Source organism: Cervus canadensis, chromosome 17 (genome assembly GCF_019320065.1).
Source record: "Cervus canadensis isolate Bull #8, Minnesota chromosome 17, ASM1932006v1, whole genome shotgun sequence".
NCBI classification, from domain to species: Eukaryota; Metazoa; Chordata; class Mammalia; order Artiodactyla; family Cervidae; genus Cervus; species Cervus canadensis.
The window spans coordinates 53,224,635-53,243,329 of NC_057402.1; the positions used below are offsets into that span (position 1 = coordinate 53,224,635).

An 18,695-nucleotide genomic window follows, 5' to 3' on the forward strand; every position below is an offset into this window, starting at 1 on the left:
AATAAGGAACTGCCTCAATTTGTTTTATGAAGCTAGTAAAACTTCTATCAAAGCCTGACAGTTCAGTTCAGTCACTGAGTCGTGTCCAACTCTTTGTGACCCCATGGGCTGCAGCATGCCAGGTTTCCCTATCCATCACCAACTCCCCAAGCTTGCTGAAACTCATGTCCATTGAGTTGGTGATGCCATCCAACCATCTCATCCTCTGTTGTCCCCTTCTCCTCCCATCTTCAATCTTTCCCAGCATCAAGGTATTTTCCAATGAGTCAGTTCTTCACATCAGGTGGCCAAAGTATTGGAGCTACAGCATCAGTCCTTCCAATGAATATTCAGGGCCGATTTCCTTTATGATTGACTGATTTGATCTCCTTGTAGTCCAAGGGACTCTCAAGAGACTTCTCCAACACCACAGTTCAAAAGCATCAATTCTTTCACGCTCAGCTTTCTCTATAGTCCAGCTCTCACATCCATACATGACCACTGGAAAAACCATGTAATGCAGGCGTAAGTGGTTTAGCCACTAAGTCATGTCTGATGCTTGCGACCCCATGGACTGTAACCAGCCAGGCTCCTCTGTCCATGGGATTCTCCAGGCAAGAACACTGGAGTGGGTTGCCATTTCCTTCTCCAGGGTTCTTCCCGACCCAGGGATCGAACCTGGGTCTCCTGCACTGCAGGCAGATTCTTTACTGACTGAGCTACGAAGGAAGCACCATAAGTTTTGACTTGATGGACCTTTGTCGACAAAGTAATATATTTGCTTTTTAATATGCTGGCTAGGTTGGTCATAGCTTTTCTTCCAAGGAGCAAGTGTCTTTTAATTTCAGGGCTGCAGTCACCATCTACAGTGATTTTGGAGCCCCCCAAAATAAAGTCTCTCACTGTTTCCATTATTTCCCCACCTATTTGCCATGAAGTGATGGGACCAGATGCCATGATCTAAGTTTTCTGAATGTTGAGTTTTAAGCCAACTTTTTCACTCTCCTCTTTCACTTTCATCAAGAGGCTCTTCAGTTCTTCTTTGTTTTCTGCCATAAGGGTGGTGTCATCTGTGTATCTGAGGTTATTGATATTTCTCCCAGCAATCTTGATTCCAGCTTGTGCTTCACCCAGCCCAGCGTTTCTCATGATGTACTCTGCGTATATGTTAAATAAGCAGGGTGACAAAATACAGCCTTGACATATTTCTTACCCAATTTGGAACCAGTCTGTTGTTCCATGTCCAGTTCTAACTGTTGCTTCCTGACCTGAATACCGATTTCTCAGGAGGCAGGTCAGGTGGTTTGGTGTTCCCATCTCTTGAAGAATTTTCCATAGTTTGTTGTGATCCACACAGTCCACGGCTTTGGTGTGCTCAATAACGCAGAAGTATATGTTTTTCTGGAACTCTCTTGCTTTTTCTATGATCCAACAGATGTTGGCAGTTTGATCTCAGGTTCCTCTGCCTTTTCTAAAACCAGCTTGAACATCTGGAAGTTCATGGTTCACATACTGTTGAAGCCTGGCTTGGAATATTTTGAGCATTACTTTGCTAGCGTGTGAGATGAGTGCCATTGTGCGGTAGTTTGAACATTCTTTGGCATTGCCTTTCTTTGGGCAAAGCCTGATGAGGATATGACAAAATAGGAAAATTACAAACCAATCTCAGTCTCTAAGAGAAAAAAGAAAGTCCTAAGCAAAATATCAGCAAACTGAAGGTGGCAACGTGAAGAAAAACATGACCAGGACCAAACTCCTTTTATCTCAGGAATGCAAAATTGATTTAATATTAGGGGGAAAATCTATAATTATAAGTTCACCACCTTAACAGATTAAAGGAAAAAGTATAATATTCTCAATAGAGCTAGGAAATACATATAATAAAATCAACATTAGCAAAGTATGAATAGAGGGAAGCTTCTTGGAAAAAAACCTACAAACCCTAAATGGTTTGTATAGTATTTACAACAGCAAACACTGCTGTCAGTGTCAATACTGAAAGCATACCCGTTAAGATCAAGAATAAGCCAGGATGCCTAATACCATCACTTCTATTTAACAAGGACTTAGAGACCAAGAATGAGTATAAAAAGGCTTAAAAAAAAAGGGTAAAATGATGAAGGACTTGAGGGAAAGGGAGGCACTCCTACTAGTCTCACGTGATATACTGACACAGAAAACTCAAAAGAATCCACCGTTACACTACTAGAATTGATAAGAGTTTAATGAGGCTGCTGGATATTTTTTAAATCACTATTTTTAAAAAATCAACTGCATTTCTAGACACCATGAACAGAAAGTTAGAAAGCGACATTTTATAAAGGAGGCTCAGATTGAGGTCATGAATCATGTGGCAGCGGCTTGCAGAGGTACTTGTCTTTGAAGCTGTCCCCAAAGGGACAAAGAGAGAAGCCTGCAGCCCCAGAAGCAGAAACGCGGGCGCGGAGGCTGATCCGGTGGGACACGGGGGCCATTACGCTGAATGATCAGGGATGAAAGACTAACACGAATGGACTTGCTGGGCCCCGACTTTCTGCCCAGAATGGGGGTGGAGGAGAGTCACAGAGGCGCCTGGGGGACCTTAAGTGATTCCTGTATTAAAAATCACCACGGGTGAAAGGGCCCCATGCCACTGCTCTGTGATTTAGGGAACGGGGGTGGGGGGCGGGGATGGCATGACTACAGTGGCCAAAGAATACACTCCAGAGCACGCCAACAGACCAGGGGGCAGACTCAGACTCTCAAACAGCAAAAGGATCATCTGCTACCTTAACACCTACCATGGTTCCATGGAATCATCTGCCTAAGTGTCCACTTACAGACGAATAAATGAAGTGTGGTATACACACACACACACACAAAATGGAACACTCCTCAGCACCGAACAGAAAGGAATCCTGCCATTTACAATGCCATGGACGGACCATGAGGGCATCACATTAAGTGAAGTAAGTCAGACTGAGAAAGACAAATACTGTGTGATCTCACTTATATGCGGAATTGAGAGAAACCAAACTCATAGAAAAGGAGATGAGATTTGCAGTTATCAGAATCAGGGCCCTGGGGATAGGAGAATTGGGCGAGGGCGGTAAAAAAGGTTCAAGCTTCCAGGCAGGAGACGAATACATCCTGGGGAGGCGATGCAGAACATGACGACTACACGGAACACTGCTGTATGACGGGTCTGAAAGCTGCCTAGAAAGTGGATCCCATAAGTTCTCATCACAAGGAAAAAAAGTCTTTCTAACTACGTTAGGTGCTAGATGTCAACTACACTTATTGTGGCAATCATGTCCCAATACATGTACGTCATATGTATTCCTTCAACTTATACAGTGCTGTATGTCAATCAACAGCACAAGAAAACTGAAAAAAAAAGTTTTAATTTTGCCTTTGCAAAATTATCCATCATTTAGCATCATTTGCCTCTGCTGGTGACTGTCCTAGCCAGGAGCAATGCCAATATAGCACGAACTGTTCCTAGGAAAGGAGCTGGCTCCATTGTCTGAAGCACTGAGATTCACTGGGGAAGGCTCTTGGCCTGACAGTGGGCTCAGTATGTTCCTCCTCCTCATGCCATCAGACGCGACTTCCACCCAGCCGTGTTCAGACCACAGTAGTACTTACATCCAGACACTCTTCCCACCTACACTCAGGAACAAGCCTACAGTAAGACTGTCCAGACAGACTATTCTATTTCTTTCCTCAGCCTTTTCTTATGCAGTCAGACCTGGGGCTACCACAAAAATCACTCCATCCATCGCAGCCCCCAAGGAGTCAGCTCAGACACCAAATACAAATGAGATCCCATTCCATGGCTCAGAATCAAAACAGTCCGTGATCCACTAAAGCCATCCAGGGCTCCCTATTGTACAATAACCCCAGCAGGCCTGCAGGACACAGCTTTCCATTGTGACTCAGTGAAGACAGCGCTGTCTTCACATTTCATTTTATTTCTGTGACTTGAATGTGAGATAGATAAAATGACTTAGCAATAAAATCAGTATAACCACTTCTTATGTACATAGTATTCTGCAGTACAGATGCACATTAGTAATTGCTTTGATTCTTCTTAAAGGGGGTCATTATTTACCTAAAATGCAAATCATAGTTAATGGTTTGTTCCTCTATATATAACCAACCCATGTCTTAATGTTGTGCATTCTCTGTAAAATTTATGTGTGATTCATTAATAACTCTTTTTCTGATATCAGTATGTACGTGAACACAATAGTACATTTTTTTCAGACATGAGTATAAATAAAATAGCATTTGAAAGTAAAATATATGTATATATCAGAATAAAACCTTGGAATATATCTAGCAAAAATTCATAATACATTAATGGAGAAATTTTTGAAAGACATTTCTTAAAATACCTAAATCAATGGGAAGTCATTCCACACTCATGGATGAGAAGAGAGAACATAAAGGGCCTGATTCTCTTTATTTTTTTTTTTTTTATTGAGGTATAGTTGATATACAGCATTATGTAGGTTACAGGTATGCAATATAATGATTCAAAATTTTTAAAGGAAAAACTTTTAAAGGTTATACTCCATTTATAGTTATTATAAAGTACTGGCTATATTCCCCGTGTGGTGCAATATATCTCTGTGGCTACTTTCATATCTAGTAGGTTGTATGTCTTAATCCCCAGCCCCTATCTTGCCCCTCCCCATTGCCCTCTCCTCACTGGTAACCACTAGTTTGTTCTCTGTACCTGTGAGTCTGCCTCTTTTTATTTTGTTATATTCACTACTTTGTTGTATTTGTTAATTCCACATATAAGCGATATCATATAATATGTCCTTCTCTGTCTGATGTAGTCCACTTAGTATAAAGGGCTGATTCTCTTTAAATCAATCTACAGAGTCAACACAGCTCTCATCAAAATCCCAAACACTGCTTTCTCGAATCTAACTCATTTATAGCCAAGTACACCCAAGGTCATGCTAGAAAAGGACAATTCAGGAGAGATATGGACAGCCTATATTTGCTCCCTGGAAGGAAAACTATGACCAAGCTAGACAGCATATTAAAAAGCAGAGACATTACTTTGCCAACAAAGGTCCATCTAGTCAAAGCTATGGTTTTTCCAGTGGTCATGTATGGTTGTGAGAGTTGGACCATAAAGAAAGCTGAGCACCAAAGAATTGATGCTTTTGAACTGTGGTATTGAAGAAGATTCTTGAGAGCCCCTTGGACTGCAAGGAGATCCAACCAGTCCATCCTAAAGGAGATCAGTCCTGGGTGTTCATTGGAAGGACTGATGCTAAAGCTGAAGCTCCAATACTTTGGTCACCTGATGTGAAGAGCTAACTTATTGGGAAATACCCTGATTCTGGGAAAGATTGAAGGCAGGAGGAGAAGGGAACAACAGAGGATGAGAGGGTTGGATGGCCTCACTGACTCAATGGACATGAGTTAGAGTGAGCTCCAGGAGCTGGCGATGGACAGAGAGGCCTGGCATGCTTCTGTCCACAGGGTGACAAAGAGTCAGACAGGACTGAGCGGCTGAACTGACCGACTGACTTTCTCAGTTATGGGAAATCTGTGTGGGATGTGACTCTTAGGGGTCAACCTGACTGGGGGACACGGTTCCCAGATATTCGGTCCAACAGTAGTCTGGGTATATCTGGGAGGGTGTTCCTGCCGAGATTAACAATTGTCTGGGTCCAGTCAGTAAAGCAGATTGCCCTCCCCAGCGTGGGTAGGTCTCATCCAACCTGTTGGAGGCCTGAAGAGCGCAAAAGGCAGGATAAGGGGAGATTACTCTGTGCCGGTGTTGAGCCAAGACGCTGGTCTTCTCCCGCGCTCCCACTGGAACTCATACCACGGGCTCTCCTGGCTCCCAGGCCTTCAGACCTGGACCTTTGTAACAAACCTCCTCCTGTATGCACATATCCTATTGATTCTGTTTCTCTAAGAACCCTGTGGGGGAGGGTGGACTCTCCAGATTGGGCCCAGCCTGCATTTGGGTCTCATCTTTGCCACTGAGACCTGAGACCTTGGCCAACCCAGGGCCCCTCTCTGGGTCTCCATGCCCTCATCTCTAAACTACGTTCACCAGAACCTCCCTGGCAGTCCAGTGGTGGGGAGTCCATTTTCCACTGCAGGGGATACAGGTCTGATTGCTGGTTGGGGAGCTGGGATCCCACATAGCTCAGGGCAGCGAGGCCCACACATTCTAGCCACTGAACCTGGGTGCTCTGGAGCCCATGAGCCATGGAGAGCCCTGTGGCCCCACTATAGCGTCACACCCACACTCTGGAGAGCCCATATGCCACAGTGAGGGCCAAAGACAGCCATAAGTAAATAAATAAACTCCAGTCATCCAGCTTTCACACTGAGAATCCCACGGACCCAAAAGCAGTACACCCCAAAAGAAGCCAAAACCAAAAAGACAATCCTGAAGTCACACAGTCATTCTGACTTTTCCATAGGCCACCTTAAAGAAACACGCCTGCCTTTGGAACTCAGCAGTCAGTTCCATCCGAGGAGTAGCCCCCACCCCCCATGCTCTGTCACCTGCTAAGAAAGCCTGAAAGAGCGGTTTCCATTCATGTGCATGGTGTGAGGCACATGAGGCTGCGTGCACCAAACCCCCGCCAGCCTGTGCAAGGCAAGCTCACGGTCTGAAATCCAGCTCCCCTTTTGCTCCGGTGAAGCTGGCTGCTCCCAATGAGGGAGTCCTGGGTTCAACCCCTGGGTCGGGAAGATCCCCCAGAGAAGGAAATGGCAACCCACTCCAGGATCCTTGCCTGGAGAATCCCATGGACAGAGGAGCCTGGTGGGCTACAGTCCATGGGGCTGCAAAGACTTGGACAGGACTGAGCGGATCACACTTTCACTTTCACTTTAAAGTGTTAGCATCTGGAAAGAGCTAGGAATACCCACTTCCCTGCTGGCTTTCTGGGTGCTGTGCATTCCCAGAAGGGATCAGAGCACTTCTCCCCACATAAGCAGAATGCCCCAAGGTCAAAGACAGCCAAAAAACAAGATTATACTCCTGGCCACTCAGTGTCTTCAAAGGGGGACCACACCACCTTCCTGAGTCTGTGAGCGCAGGAGGAAGCCCCTGTCCCCAACCAGCTTCTCTTGTTGTTGTTCAGTCACTGAGTCGTGTCCACCTCTTTGCGACCCCATGGACAGTAGCCCGCCAGGCTCCTCCGTCCATGGGATTTCCCAGGCAAGAAAACTGGAGTGGGTTGCCATTTCCCTCTCCAGGGGCTCTTCCCTACCCAGGGATCGAACTTGCATCTCTTGCTTGGCAAGTGGATTCTTTCACCACCAAGCCGCCAGGGAAGCCCCCCAGTACCTGTATTTGATGTCAAATACTGTGGAGTCCTCGTCCTCATCATCCTCTTCGTTCAGCGGGGCCATTTCCACTCGCTCGGCGGGAGTGGTGATGATGTCATACTTGCGGGTCTTCTTCAGCCTCTTCCCGGACCTGGACGAGGATAAGCACATTCCTGAGACCCAGGCGATGCCCACTGAAGTCAGCCATACTGCCACCCCCAGCCCAGCTCCCAGGAGATCTGGCAAAACCCCACCCAGCTCCTCCACTTCCGACCATGGGACCTCGGGCAGGATCCTGACCTCAGCATCCCTCGTTGGTCCTCACCCACAAAGCAAACAGGTGCCCTGAGCGCCGTAAAGCCCTGGGATCAGGATCCATAACACCCAAATACAAGATTTTCAAAAGGCAAAGTAAAGCAAAGAAAACCCACGACGCGCCAAAGATCAGAACGCTCACCATGGATGGAGCTCAGCCAGGCCCTGGGCCAGCCCTGGGCAGGCCAGGCCCTGTGCCCTCTGCCCCCGACCCCGCGCCCTTGTCCCAGCCCTGCTGTGTCGCAGGTCACTGCTCCAGGCACAGCCATCACAGCCTGGTACCGCCGTGTGTGCTGCCCACGGGCCGGCCCGGGCAATCAGAACCCGGGCTGGGCCACCTTCTACCTGTGTGGTCACAGGCCAGTCGGTCAATCTCCCGAGGCCTCAGCGTCCTCATAAACAAAATGGGCTGAGGACAGGGTCTGTGCCTCACAGCCCAGGGAGGATGAAGTGAGACGAGGCATTCAATAAGCCCACGCAGCAGGCTCTCGGCAAACAGGACTGCTGGTGAAGTGAATCAACAGGGAGTGACTCCCCTTGTGGTCCGGTGGCCAAAACTCCGCGCTCCCAGTGCAGGGGGGCTGGGGTTCAACCCCTGGTAGGGAAACTAGGGCCCACATGCCCCAGCTAAAAGATCCTGTGTGCCACAACTAAGACCCAGCACAGCCAAACAAATAAATTTTAAAAAACGAATCAACAAAGAGGAGCTAAATGCGCTACGGCCTCTCTCATATGACAAGGACTTGGACACATCAGTACTGCTTCCGTCACAAGGATTTACGAGCATCGGGAGCTGTAACCCTAGGCTTTTACCTCTGGGATGGTAGACAGTCACCAGGGGCCCCCGGGAAATTGCTGAGCAAGGTCTCTAGTGTCAGACCTTCTATATGAAGCATGCAGCATTGATTAGGCCACGCTGAGAGTTTATGATGCCACAGGGAACAATATTGTTTTATGACTACTGATGCTCTAGGCATTTATTTCCCCACTATTTTGAACTTTATCCCAAATGCCTTGTATCCTCTGATGTCCCTCTTAAAAAAAAAAAAATTGAAACTGTCTATGAGAAACCAGTCAAACCACCACCACCCCCAAATCACAAATAGGACACTGAAGAATCATATTCTCTAAACATGCTTCCCACAGGCCATAAGCCATGTGTGCATAGAGACCATGTCAAAGATACGTGCAGGGTCTCTTTGTCCCCAGCGCACAAAACTCCTCAAGAAGTTTGCAAAACAGTGAAGACAGAAGTTCACCTTCAAGTAAGAATTTCTTAGGAACAGCAACTTGCTCTTTTCTTGAAGAAAGAGAGTGTTAGTCCCTCGGTTGTGTCCAGCTCTTTGCAACCGCATGGACTGTAGCCCGCCAGGCTCCTCTGTCCATGGAATTCTCCAGGTAAGAAGACTGGAGAGGGTTGCCATGCCCTCCTCCAGGGGATCTTCCCAACCCAGAGATCGAACCAGAGTCTCCAGCATTACAGGCAGATTCTTCACTGTCTGAGCCACAAGGGAAGCCCAGGGAAGCTCTTTTCTTGCCTAGTATTATTCATCAAAAACATGGTTTGTGAAAGGATTATTTACATAGAAAATATATATATTTATCTACACCTTTGACATAAAGCCTACATAGCCGACAGTATTTGCTGCCCGTGGTTCTCTGGGTAGAGACTTTGGGGCATCAGGTATACAGCCTGACAACCCCCTAGCCTCATTACAAAGCAATCTGTCATCCTGCTTCCATCACAGGCAGTGTGTGTGTGTGTGTGTGTGTGTGTGTGTGTGAAACCACATGGATTTCAAGCATGATGCAGCAAGGTGCAAACGCCACGCCAGGTGGTTAAGAGATAAGAGGGCCACAGGACAGCAGTATTTTGGAAGCAGATTTGTGTGGGAGCTTAAATGCTAACGTGATAAACCCCGCTAGTCCAGATTCTCACCATCAAGATTCTTGTTTTCCCTCCACCTCCTGGCAATGGAGTAAAATAGATCTTTTTATTCTGCCTCAGAGGAGTTACAAACCCTGCCCAATTTAACCTCCAACACCGGATGGAGACATTTAAGCCCAGAAATGGCTCCATACGCCCCAGGCAACCCACGATAAAGCCACAAGGAAAACCACCCACCCCTGAGCCCTCTAGACTAGGGTCAAGCCCCGAAAGTATGCTGACCCACACACCACTCCTTTCTCCGGAAGTCTCCTATCTCCACCCTGATGGGTCACAGCTGTTGGGAGGATCACCTGACTTTGCAAAGGACCTGCCCTTCTGGTAGCTGTGTGCAGAGCAGGGCTGCCCGCTGGGCACACACGCCTGCCAAAGCCTCCGGAACACTAGACCAGGAGACAGCCCATGGACCCGACGGCTCAAGAAGGATCCCATAGATGCCCAGAGAGACTAGCACCCAGGTGATTTCTGGATGAAGTCACCACTGTTGGGAACCATGTTTCAAACATCATGAGGCTGACAGAATGCAAAATCTGGACAGTAAACCTCAGGCTGCACTTGGAACCTGAAATCTGACTTAGTCACTGGTTCTGGAGCAGGACTGGCTGCTGACCCTGGGAGAAGGTTCTGGGGGCTCTGACTTCAGCCCTGCTTCGCGGGAATGAATCCCCATCACCCACAGAATCACCTTCCTTCTTCCTGACTGCTTTTACAGAGTCTTGTGATGAGAAAATTAACCTACTGAGCTTAAAATAAGACCCCTGAACACTTACCCATGGGAGAAGCTGGAACACAACCCAGCCTCTAGAACACCATGGCCTACTTACTTAACACCAGCCACTCCAAACCAGGTCACCTGAGAAGATAATTTTAAACCTCAAGATTACACCAAAAGTGTGACAGTTAATTTTATGCATTGACTTGATTGGGCCACAGGGTACCTCAATAAACACTTAAGCACTATTTCTGAATGTGTCCTTGAGAGTGATCCTGGAATCAGTAGACTGAGCAAACCATATTGCCCTCCCCAGTGCAGCTGGGCCTCACCCAGTGAGTCAAAGGCCTGAATAGACAAAAAGGACTGACCTCACACAAGGAAGAGAGAATTCCTCTGCCTGGGGGCTGGGACATCACACTTTTTTTTTTTCCTGCCTTCAGAATTGAAATCTTAGCTCTTCTTAGATTTCTGGCCTGTATGTGTACACACACACACACACATACACAACACACACACACTCTCTTGGTTCCATTTCTCTGCAGAACCCCATCTAATAACCCTCTGCAAGAACCCTCACGCATACATCAAACACCAGCTCTGAAACAATGAAGACGCTGCATTCCCAACAACTCTCTGAGACACGACACCCTTCACAAAAGGGTGTTTTGCTGTTTTGCTGTTTTGCTACTGGGTCTGTTAACAAGGGGAAACCAGGGTCGGGACATGTTGAAAGACTCAGCCTCACCCGTGGCAGGAGCTGTGAGGCTGGCAGAAGAGAGCTCTGGAGGGAGACCATGGCATACAGCTGGAGTCGGCAGGGATGGGGCAGGGGTGGGGGTGGCTCGCGTGCTTCTCAGATCGAAAGGTGGGCTGTTTCCTTACCGTGTGTGAGTCAGAAGCAGGGAAATGCATGCACAGGGTCGATCGGCATTTCCTGCAGACCCTCTGACTCTTGAGCCTCACTGTCCTGGAGTCAGAGAACGGAGTCATTCTGCCTCGGGGAGGAAGACGTGAGATAAGGGGAAACAGACTCGCTGAAAGCGTATACAACTGCTCCGAGGCCTGCTGTCTCTTCAGAATGCCCTAACACAGCCATCGCCAACCTTTTTGGCACCAGGGACCAGCTTCATGGAAGACAATTTTTCCATGGAAGTGGGGAGGGGCAAAGTAGTTTTGATTTCACCCACTGCTCATCTCTTGCTGCACAACCAGGTCCCTAACAGGCATGAGCCAGTTAGGGTTGGGGATCTCTGGTCTAACTCGTCTTTTTCCTAAGAGGTGAGCTCCTCCTGAGTGCCAGCTAACCAATTAACATTAAGATCACGCGCAAAACATAAATCATCCTATGAGGCAACGGGCTTCCCATGTGATGCTAGTGGTAAGGAACCCATCAGCCAATGCAGGTTAGACACAAGAGACACGGGTTCAGTCCCTGGATTGGGAGGATCCTCTGGAGGAGGGCATAGAAACCCACTCCAGTATTCTTGCCTGGAGAATCCCATGGACAGAGGAGCCTGGTGGACTGCAATCCATGGTGTCACACAGAGTCGGACAGGACTGAAGGGACCCAGCACACACGCACACACATAAGGCAGAAATGCTATCTCTGTGTTGCTCAGAGAGGTCGATGTCCCCACGACAGAGAACCAAGGGCTGCCGCAGCACAAACCTCCCTGGAAGGTCACCTTGAACCACCTCACGCCGGCCAAGAGGAAGGCTCCAGTTCTCCACTCACTCTTTCTGCAAGCTCACTCCACACTCCACTAGAGTCCGCCTCCACTTAACTTTAACACCAGGAAACGCTCTGCCCTTGGTATACATTTTTCTGCAACTTGTTGCTTAACACAGCTCACACATTCCTATTTCAAAGCAATCGGGGCAGACTGCTTATAATAAACTCTTTCTAATGCTGACTCCCTCCAGACATGAGTTGGTTTGGGACAGGCCATCCTCCATCTCCTCCCTCCTTTGGGCATCTGTATCCTTTGTGAATCCCCCTGCCCCATGGTCCCTAGGGGATGAGGAGGCCTGACCACTGGCCACACCCCCAGTTCCAGGAGTGGACCTGGGCCTTAAGTCTGAGTCAAAATCAGTGAATTGCAACCCCGAGGCCATGACTGGAAGGTTGGAGGGAGTATGTGACTAATCGGAGCCACTGACCTTTGCTAGGCAGGCAGGAAAGGAGGCAGGGGATCACCCAAGTAAGAGCCACCTCGCCACCTTCTAGAAATGGAAAATATCCTTTTCCGGTAAGCAGTCTCTGAGGTGACCTCTAAAAACGGTTTGCTATTCACCTGACCCAGAAAACCCCACAAAATCATGTAAATCAAGAGGTTCAAATCTCCGCGTTCACTTTAAGAACACCCGTGAAGCTGCTCAGGCCATGAAGAGCATGCACATCTGGAAAACCACCATGAACGTGACGGATGTGATTTCAAAGGCGAGATGTGTGTCATTCCAGTGACACAATGGTAGAGCTGGCAGGCGTGCAAGGGCCAAACAGTGGGGCTGGATGAAGGGTCACTGGTGCAAAAAGAGTGCTGAATTTTGACAGCACAAGCTCAGAAATGCAGAGAGTGGTGCTGAATTTACACGCTTAGATGCAGATTCTCTGCTCATGGAGCAGGTCCAGGCAAACCAAGCCCCCAAGACGCAGAGCAGGAGGACTTGACAGAACCCAGGGTCGGATCAGCCTGAGCTCTCCCTGCCACACATAGAGGACCCACACTGAAAAAGAACAGAGTGTTCCTAAACCGGAAGAGGGGGTCAGACCGGAGAAAAAGATACCCTGGAAGATACTCAAGAAATAAAAATTTAACGGCCCGGGAATAAATGGCACAAAAAAAAATGCAAATAAAAGTTATTTTTGTTTTTGTTTTAAAAGAAACGGAAAATAAACCAACATGGAACAGGAGAGACTGGAGGGAGAGACCCTGCTCCAAATCTCCTATGACGCCAGCCCTCCTGACACCAACAAACTACCCTCATCGTCACCAAAGCCCGTCCAGCCAGGGCTTTCGGTCACACACAACCAAGGAACTCTGACCGTCACCGGGTCTCAAAGGAACGTAGGCATAGCTGTGATGATAAACACCGTCTTCTGATTCTCCCAAATTTTAACAACAAACCCGCGTGTAAGTAGAATTTTCCCATTTTGTCAAGCGCTTTAAAACCCCAGGACCCTTGTATTTCTGGTTCTAGAGGCAAAGAACCATACATGTGAAGGATCTCGGTGACGATGCCATCCAAGTTCTCGATCAGGGCCTACCGGTCAACTGGTTTTCCAAAATGACCAACAGCCCCTTCCCACGGGGCTATTCACCAGCACCCTGGTCTGAGGAAAGGGCAAAGGGGATGTGGCTACAGGGAAGCTGAAGTTCCCTGAGAGTCCCCAAGGGGCAGTGGGTCGGCCTCTGGGACACAGCTCGAGAGGGAGCATCTGGTTCTAGACAGAGGCCCGGGCCAGAGTCAGACTTGGGTTCCTATCCTGGTGTCTCTAGTTATGGACCTGCTTCCTCTGGACCTGGGGGCAGCCGCGGGGAGAGGGGAAGACCAGCAGGAGAGCAGCTTGCCACAACAGCCACAGCACCCCCTGCCCAACAGCGGGGAGATTCAGGGAACAAGGAAGGGAAGTGAGAAATGACATGGCTGGCCCATGCTCAACAGCACACCCAAACAGCACGCCCCTCTGTGGCCATAATTTTTCTCTTCTGGTGCCAGGTCCTGCGAGACCAGGAGGCCTCCAGAGAGAGACAGCGAACGGTGGTTTTAAACAAATGCCTGTGTTGTGCTCCACAGGACCCAGCAAGACCAGAGAAGCTCTAGAAGAGACAAAGGACCCTTCCACTGGGGCCGAAACACACATTTCTAACAAGACAGAGGAGAAGTCCCAATTCCTTTCCTCTGAAATGTAATCCTACAGCCAGAGGGTTTGTTTACTCAAAGGCTTGCTGGACAGCTGCTCAGAAGCTGGTCTCCCCACGCACCCTGGAGGCTGGGACGCGAGGGGAGCCCAGAGGACCAGCGTGGACAGGGGCCTGCTCGCCCAGCCTCCCCTGCGAAGACACACAGAAGAACGCAAAGCCGAATGGGCCCGTCTACTGTCAGAAGTTCAATCTGGGGGCACAGCTATTGGATCCACAGGCTGAGTGTCCAGAGCCTTGACTCCACCTCAGTCCTTCCAACTCCTCTGTCTGGGAGCCTCCGGCCAAGTCCTCACCTTGAACCTGAATTTCGTATCCACGTTGGCCACCTGCCAAGTGCAGCTGGGTTTCCAGGAGCAGATCTCACCGTGGTGGGGGGTGGGAGGGAGACAGGGAGTGAGTGCAAATGAGCTCGCATTTCTTTCTGGAACGATCTTCTACCACTGACCGAGGAGATGGCGCACAACTCCGTGAACGCACTACAAAACCATGATCTGGGCACTTTAAATGGGTGAGCTGCAAGGCATGTGACATCTTACGAAGCTGTCATTAAAAACAGGAGAAAGAGAGGGACTTCCCTGGTGGTTCTGTGGTTAAGAATCCGCCTTGCAATGTAGGGGACGCAGGTTCGATCCCTGGTCGGGGAACTAAGATCCTATGAACCTCGGAACAACTGAAGCCCCTGTTCTGCAACTGCTGGAGCCCACACACTCTGGAGCCCGTGTGCCATAACTAGAGAATCCGCGCACTGCCAAAACATCCCACAGGATGCGAGGAAGAGCCTGTGTGCCACAGCTAAGACCTGACACAGCCAAATAAATAAATACTAAAAAATAACAGGAAAGATAGATATATCTGTATGCATGCATATCTACCACATTCATTCATTTCTGTATTTATAAAATCTCTCTCAAAAGAGTCACAAGAAGCTGACAGCATCCGGAGAAGGAAGCTGGGTGGCCCAGGGACAGGGCTGGGAAGGAGCCTGGTCACTGTGCACCCTGGCTCCTTATGAATTTCAAGCCATGTGAATATATGAGCTATTTTTAAAACACAAAAACAAGTAAATAAAATTCAAAGGCAGTAATTCAGGTAAAGATTTAAACAGGCCAGGGGTGTGTCAGGCCTGCCTCTCAGGCAGGAGACCCTTTCCCTGGAGAGGCCCATGGCCCGTGACGCCCCCCCACGGCCTCATCCCACCCAGAGGCTGCCTGCCGCCTCCTGCTCACCTGCTGACAGGAAGAGCCAAACCCAGCATCTCTGGCCTCTCCTCCACCCGAGCTGTGCCCGCTGTGAAGCCCAGTAAAGTCAACAGCTCTATGGACCAAGGGCCAGCTTTCTGCTGAAACCACACTACTCGTTCCAAGGAACACACCACCTTTGACATTTGGAAAATTAATAAAGAAGATGAAAACGGAATGTGTAAGGGAGAGGCCGAATTGAGCAGCTGCTGAGAGTCAGCTGCCCGCCTTCACGCTGGGCCGAAGCTTCCGAGGCCCTGAGGACACAGGCCTTTCCTGTTTTTAATGTTTTTGGCTGCACTGGGTCTCTGTTGCAGGGCAATTGCACAGGCTTCAGTGGTTGTGGCACGCGGACTTATGTGCACGTGGGATTTTAGTCACCGGACCAGGGATCGAACTCGCGTCAACCACAGTGGCAGGCAGATTCTTAACCACTGGTCCACCAGGGAAGTGCCTAACCTCTGACCTCTACCCTACATCTTCTCCCTCGGGACGTGACATAACTGAGCCTTCCCTAGACAGCCAAGCAAGCTTGGAAAAAGAGCACGACCCCCAAACCCACTTTCCAGCCCCACCATGGCGGGAAGAAGCAGGTGTAGGAGAGACAGCGACAATAGTGCTACGTCTCCCAAGAAGGGGCAACGGCCTGGCATCAACCCTGGGATCAGTGGCAAACCCAAGGCTGGGGAAGTGAAAAGGGAAGTCGCTCAGTCATGTTGACTCTCTGCGACCCCATGGACTGTAGCCTGCCAGGCTCCTCCATCCAAGGGATCTTCCAGGCAAGAATACTGGAGTGGGTTGCCATTTCCTCCTCCAGGGGACCTTCCTGACCCAGGGATCCAAGCTGGGTCTCCCGCACTGCAGGCAGACTCTTTACCGTCTGAGCCACCAAGGAAGGCTGGGGACTGGGGGACAATTCCCAGTCACTGGCCTCCTCCCCATCCTGCCTGGGGCACGGCCCCCAAGCTCTGCCCATCACCTTCCTTTGAAAGCGGCTTAACCGAGCCCAGGCCCGGGGTGATCTGAATCTCACCTGGCTCCGCTCCAGAGAGGCAACTTGAGGCCCTCGGTCACAGAAGACAGCAGCAGGAGCTTTAGGTCCTCGGGCAGCCCATCGCTAACAGGGCTCCGGCCAAGCCCTGCAGAACGCAGGTGTTGCAGAGCCTTCCGACCCCTGACCCAGGGCCTCCCCTCCCCACCTCTCCGGGCTCTCTGCGCCAGTGCAGCACCCGGCAAGAGGAACCACGCAAACGCCCCGAGCCGGAAGGCACAGGCGCAGTGCAGCCAACGCTCCGCCCTGGGGTCAAGAAGACGCAAAGACTGGGTCTCGCAAACCCAGATGAGATGGGATCGCACCTACCCAGCTCCTTCCACCCCCGCACACCATTATTCTCACTCGCTACAGGGGCCTCGTGTTTCCATAAATATTCCCATCTGTTGAAAAAAGCAGATCTGGATATTCATGTGAAGACTCCCAATTTGAAGTGTTCTCAATTATCTCAGTTGTTAAAAACACTGTGTGTTTATGTGGAATCTAAAAGAATGACACAGATTAGCTTATTTACAAAACAGAAATAAATTCACAGACTTAGAAAACAAACAGTTACCAACAGGGAATTATATTCACCACAGTAAGTCCTCTACACATAAACAAGTTCCATTTCAAGAGCACGTAAGTCCAATTTGTTCATAAGTCCAACAAAGTTAGCCTCAGGACCCAACTAACACAATCGGCGATACAGCCCTGTACTGCAATACGTTTATAATATTCTTCACACAAATAATACATCAGAAACTAACACAAAAAATAAAGAAAACATTTTTAATCTTAGAGTATAGGACTTGAAAAGTACAGTAGTCAGTACAACAGCTGGCCTACAGGGGCTGGCGTGGAGTGAGCCGGCCAGAACATTTCCTGATGGAGGAGGGAGCGGAGCTGGGAGTCGATAGAGCTGAAGCGTCGTCGGCAACAGGAGACGGAGGGCCAGGTGCAGGGTCGCTCACGCCTGATGTGACTGGACATGCAGATGCATGCATGCATTTTAGAAAGTTTGCAACTTGGTTCATATATAGGGGACTTACCATACCCTGTGATAACTCATAACAGAAAAGAATCTGGTAAAGAATATATAGATGTGTGTGTGTGTTTAACTAAATCACTTTTCTGTACACCTAAAACACTTCAAATCAACTCTAAGAAAAAAATTAAAACGGTGTGCTGATCAAAACAAAACACAAAAACACACCTGTGGGCCATCAGTCTGCAACCTCTGACTTAGCTTCCTGACCATGGTTTAGTTGGCCCTGGGTGCCACGCGTGAGTGATAGAGAACAATACAGTTAAAATCATGGGCCCAGAGAGGCGGACTGGTACGCATGGTCACCTGAGGTCTGGGATCTGCTCAGCAGCAGCTCCAGCACCATGAAGAGGTGCTGGTCATCACCTGTACAGCTGAGCAGTTCCTTTCCTCTCCTGGCACCGTCTCCGAGGGACTAACAAAGTGACACCATCGTCAGCTGAGCCCAACACCCGCCTGGAGCCCCGAAGGCCCCGTGTTCCTGGGGCTTCCATTCACACAGGACCAGAGGCAACACAGGCCAGCAAACCCCAACCAGCTCAAAGACGGGCCTTGGGGCTCTTCTTCATAACACCTCAGGGTGACACCTCCACCCGCTCCCCGTTCCTTCCCCCGGTCCCTGGGGGACAGATCCACCTCTCATCCGTCCAAGAAAAAAAGAAGCATGCCCCAGTCTGACCTGTTTGAGAGTCACGTGAAATGTGCCTGCTAACAGCAAATGTCCCAAGACCTGTTCCTCCCTCCAGCTCCCCAAGTGTGTTTGCAAAGGGTTGGGTCCACTCTGCCCACACGGGAGGTGCCAGGCGAGGGCAGTGAGGCTAAAGGCAGGGGGAGGAAGCCCCTCAGGGCAGCTCCGCTGGTTCACGGGCAGCAGCACGAAGACCAGGAGGGACTCTCTGGTGGACCCACGGGGCCCACACACAGCCCGGAAATTCTGGGGTCGCTGTGCTTGTGACACACGTCTTCAGTGACCCTCTCAGCATCCGTGTGCCCCTGCCATGCGGCAGTGAGTCGGCCCTTCCCTGACCACTGTGTCCCCCACCAAAGTCCCTGGGGCTTTGATAGGTCCTTTTGCAACTTCTCAGTACTGCTTTTGACACATGACTCCCTACAGAATTGGACTGTTTTTAACCTGCCAAGCAAAATCACACAAAGGCATCATCCCCTCTCCCAAACTGAACTGGAAACCCCTCA

General features: G+C 49.4%; 1 protein-coding gene across 1 annotated transcript in view; it reads right to left on the reverse strand.

Annotated features, from left to right (window-relative positions):
• Positions 1–18,695, reverse strand: part of FAM174B (family with sequence similarity 174 member B) — a 40,135-nt gene that overhangs the window by 11,119 nt on the left and 10,321 nt on the right. The window contains exon 2 of the mRNA XM_043434309.1: positions 7,301–7,432. Coding sequence (XP_043290244.1) covers positions 7,301–7,432 — 132 coding nt within the window. The remainder of the gene's footprint in view (positions 1–7,300; positions 7,433–18,695) is intronic.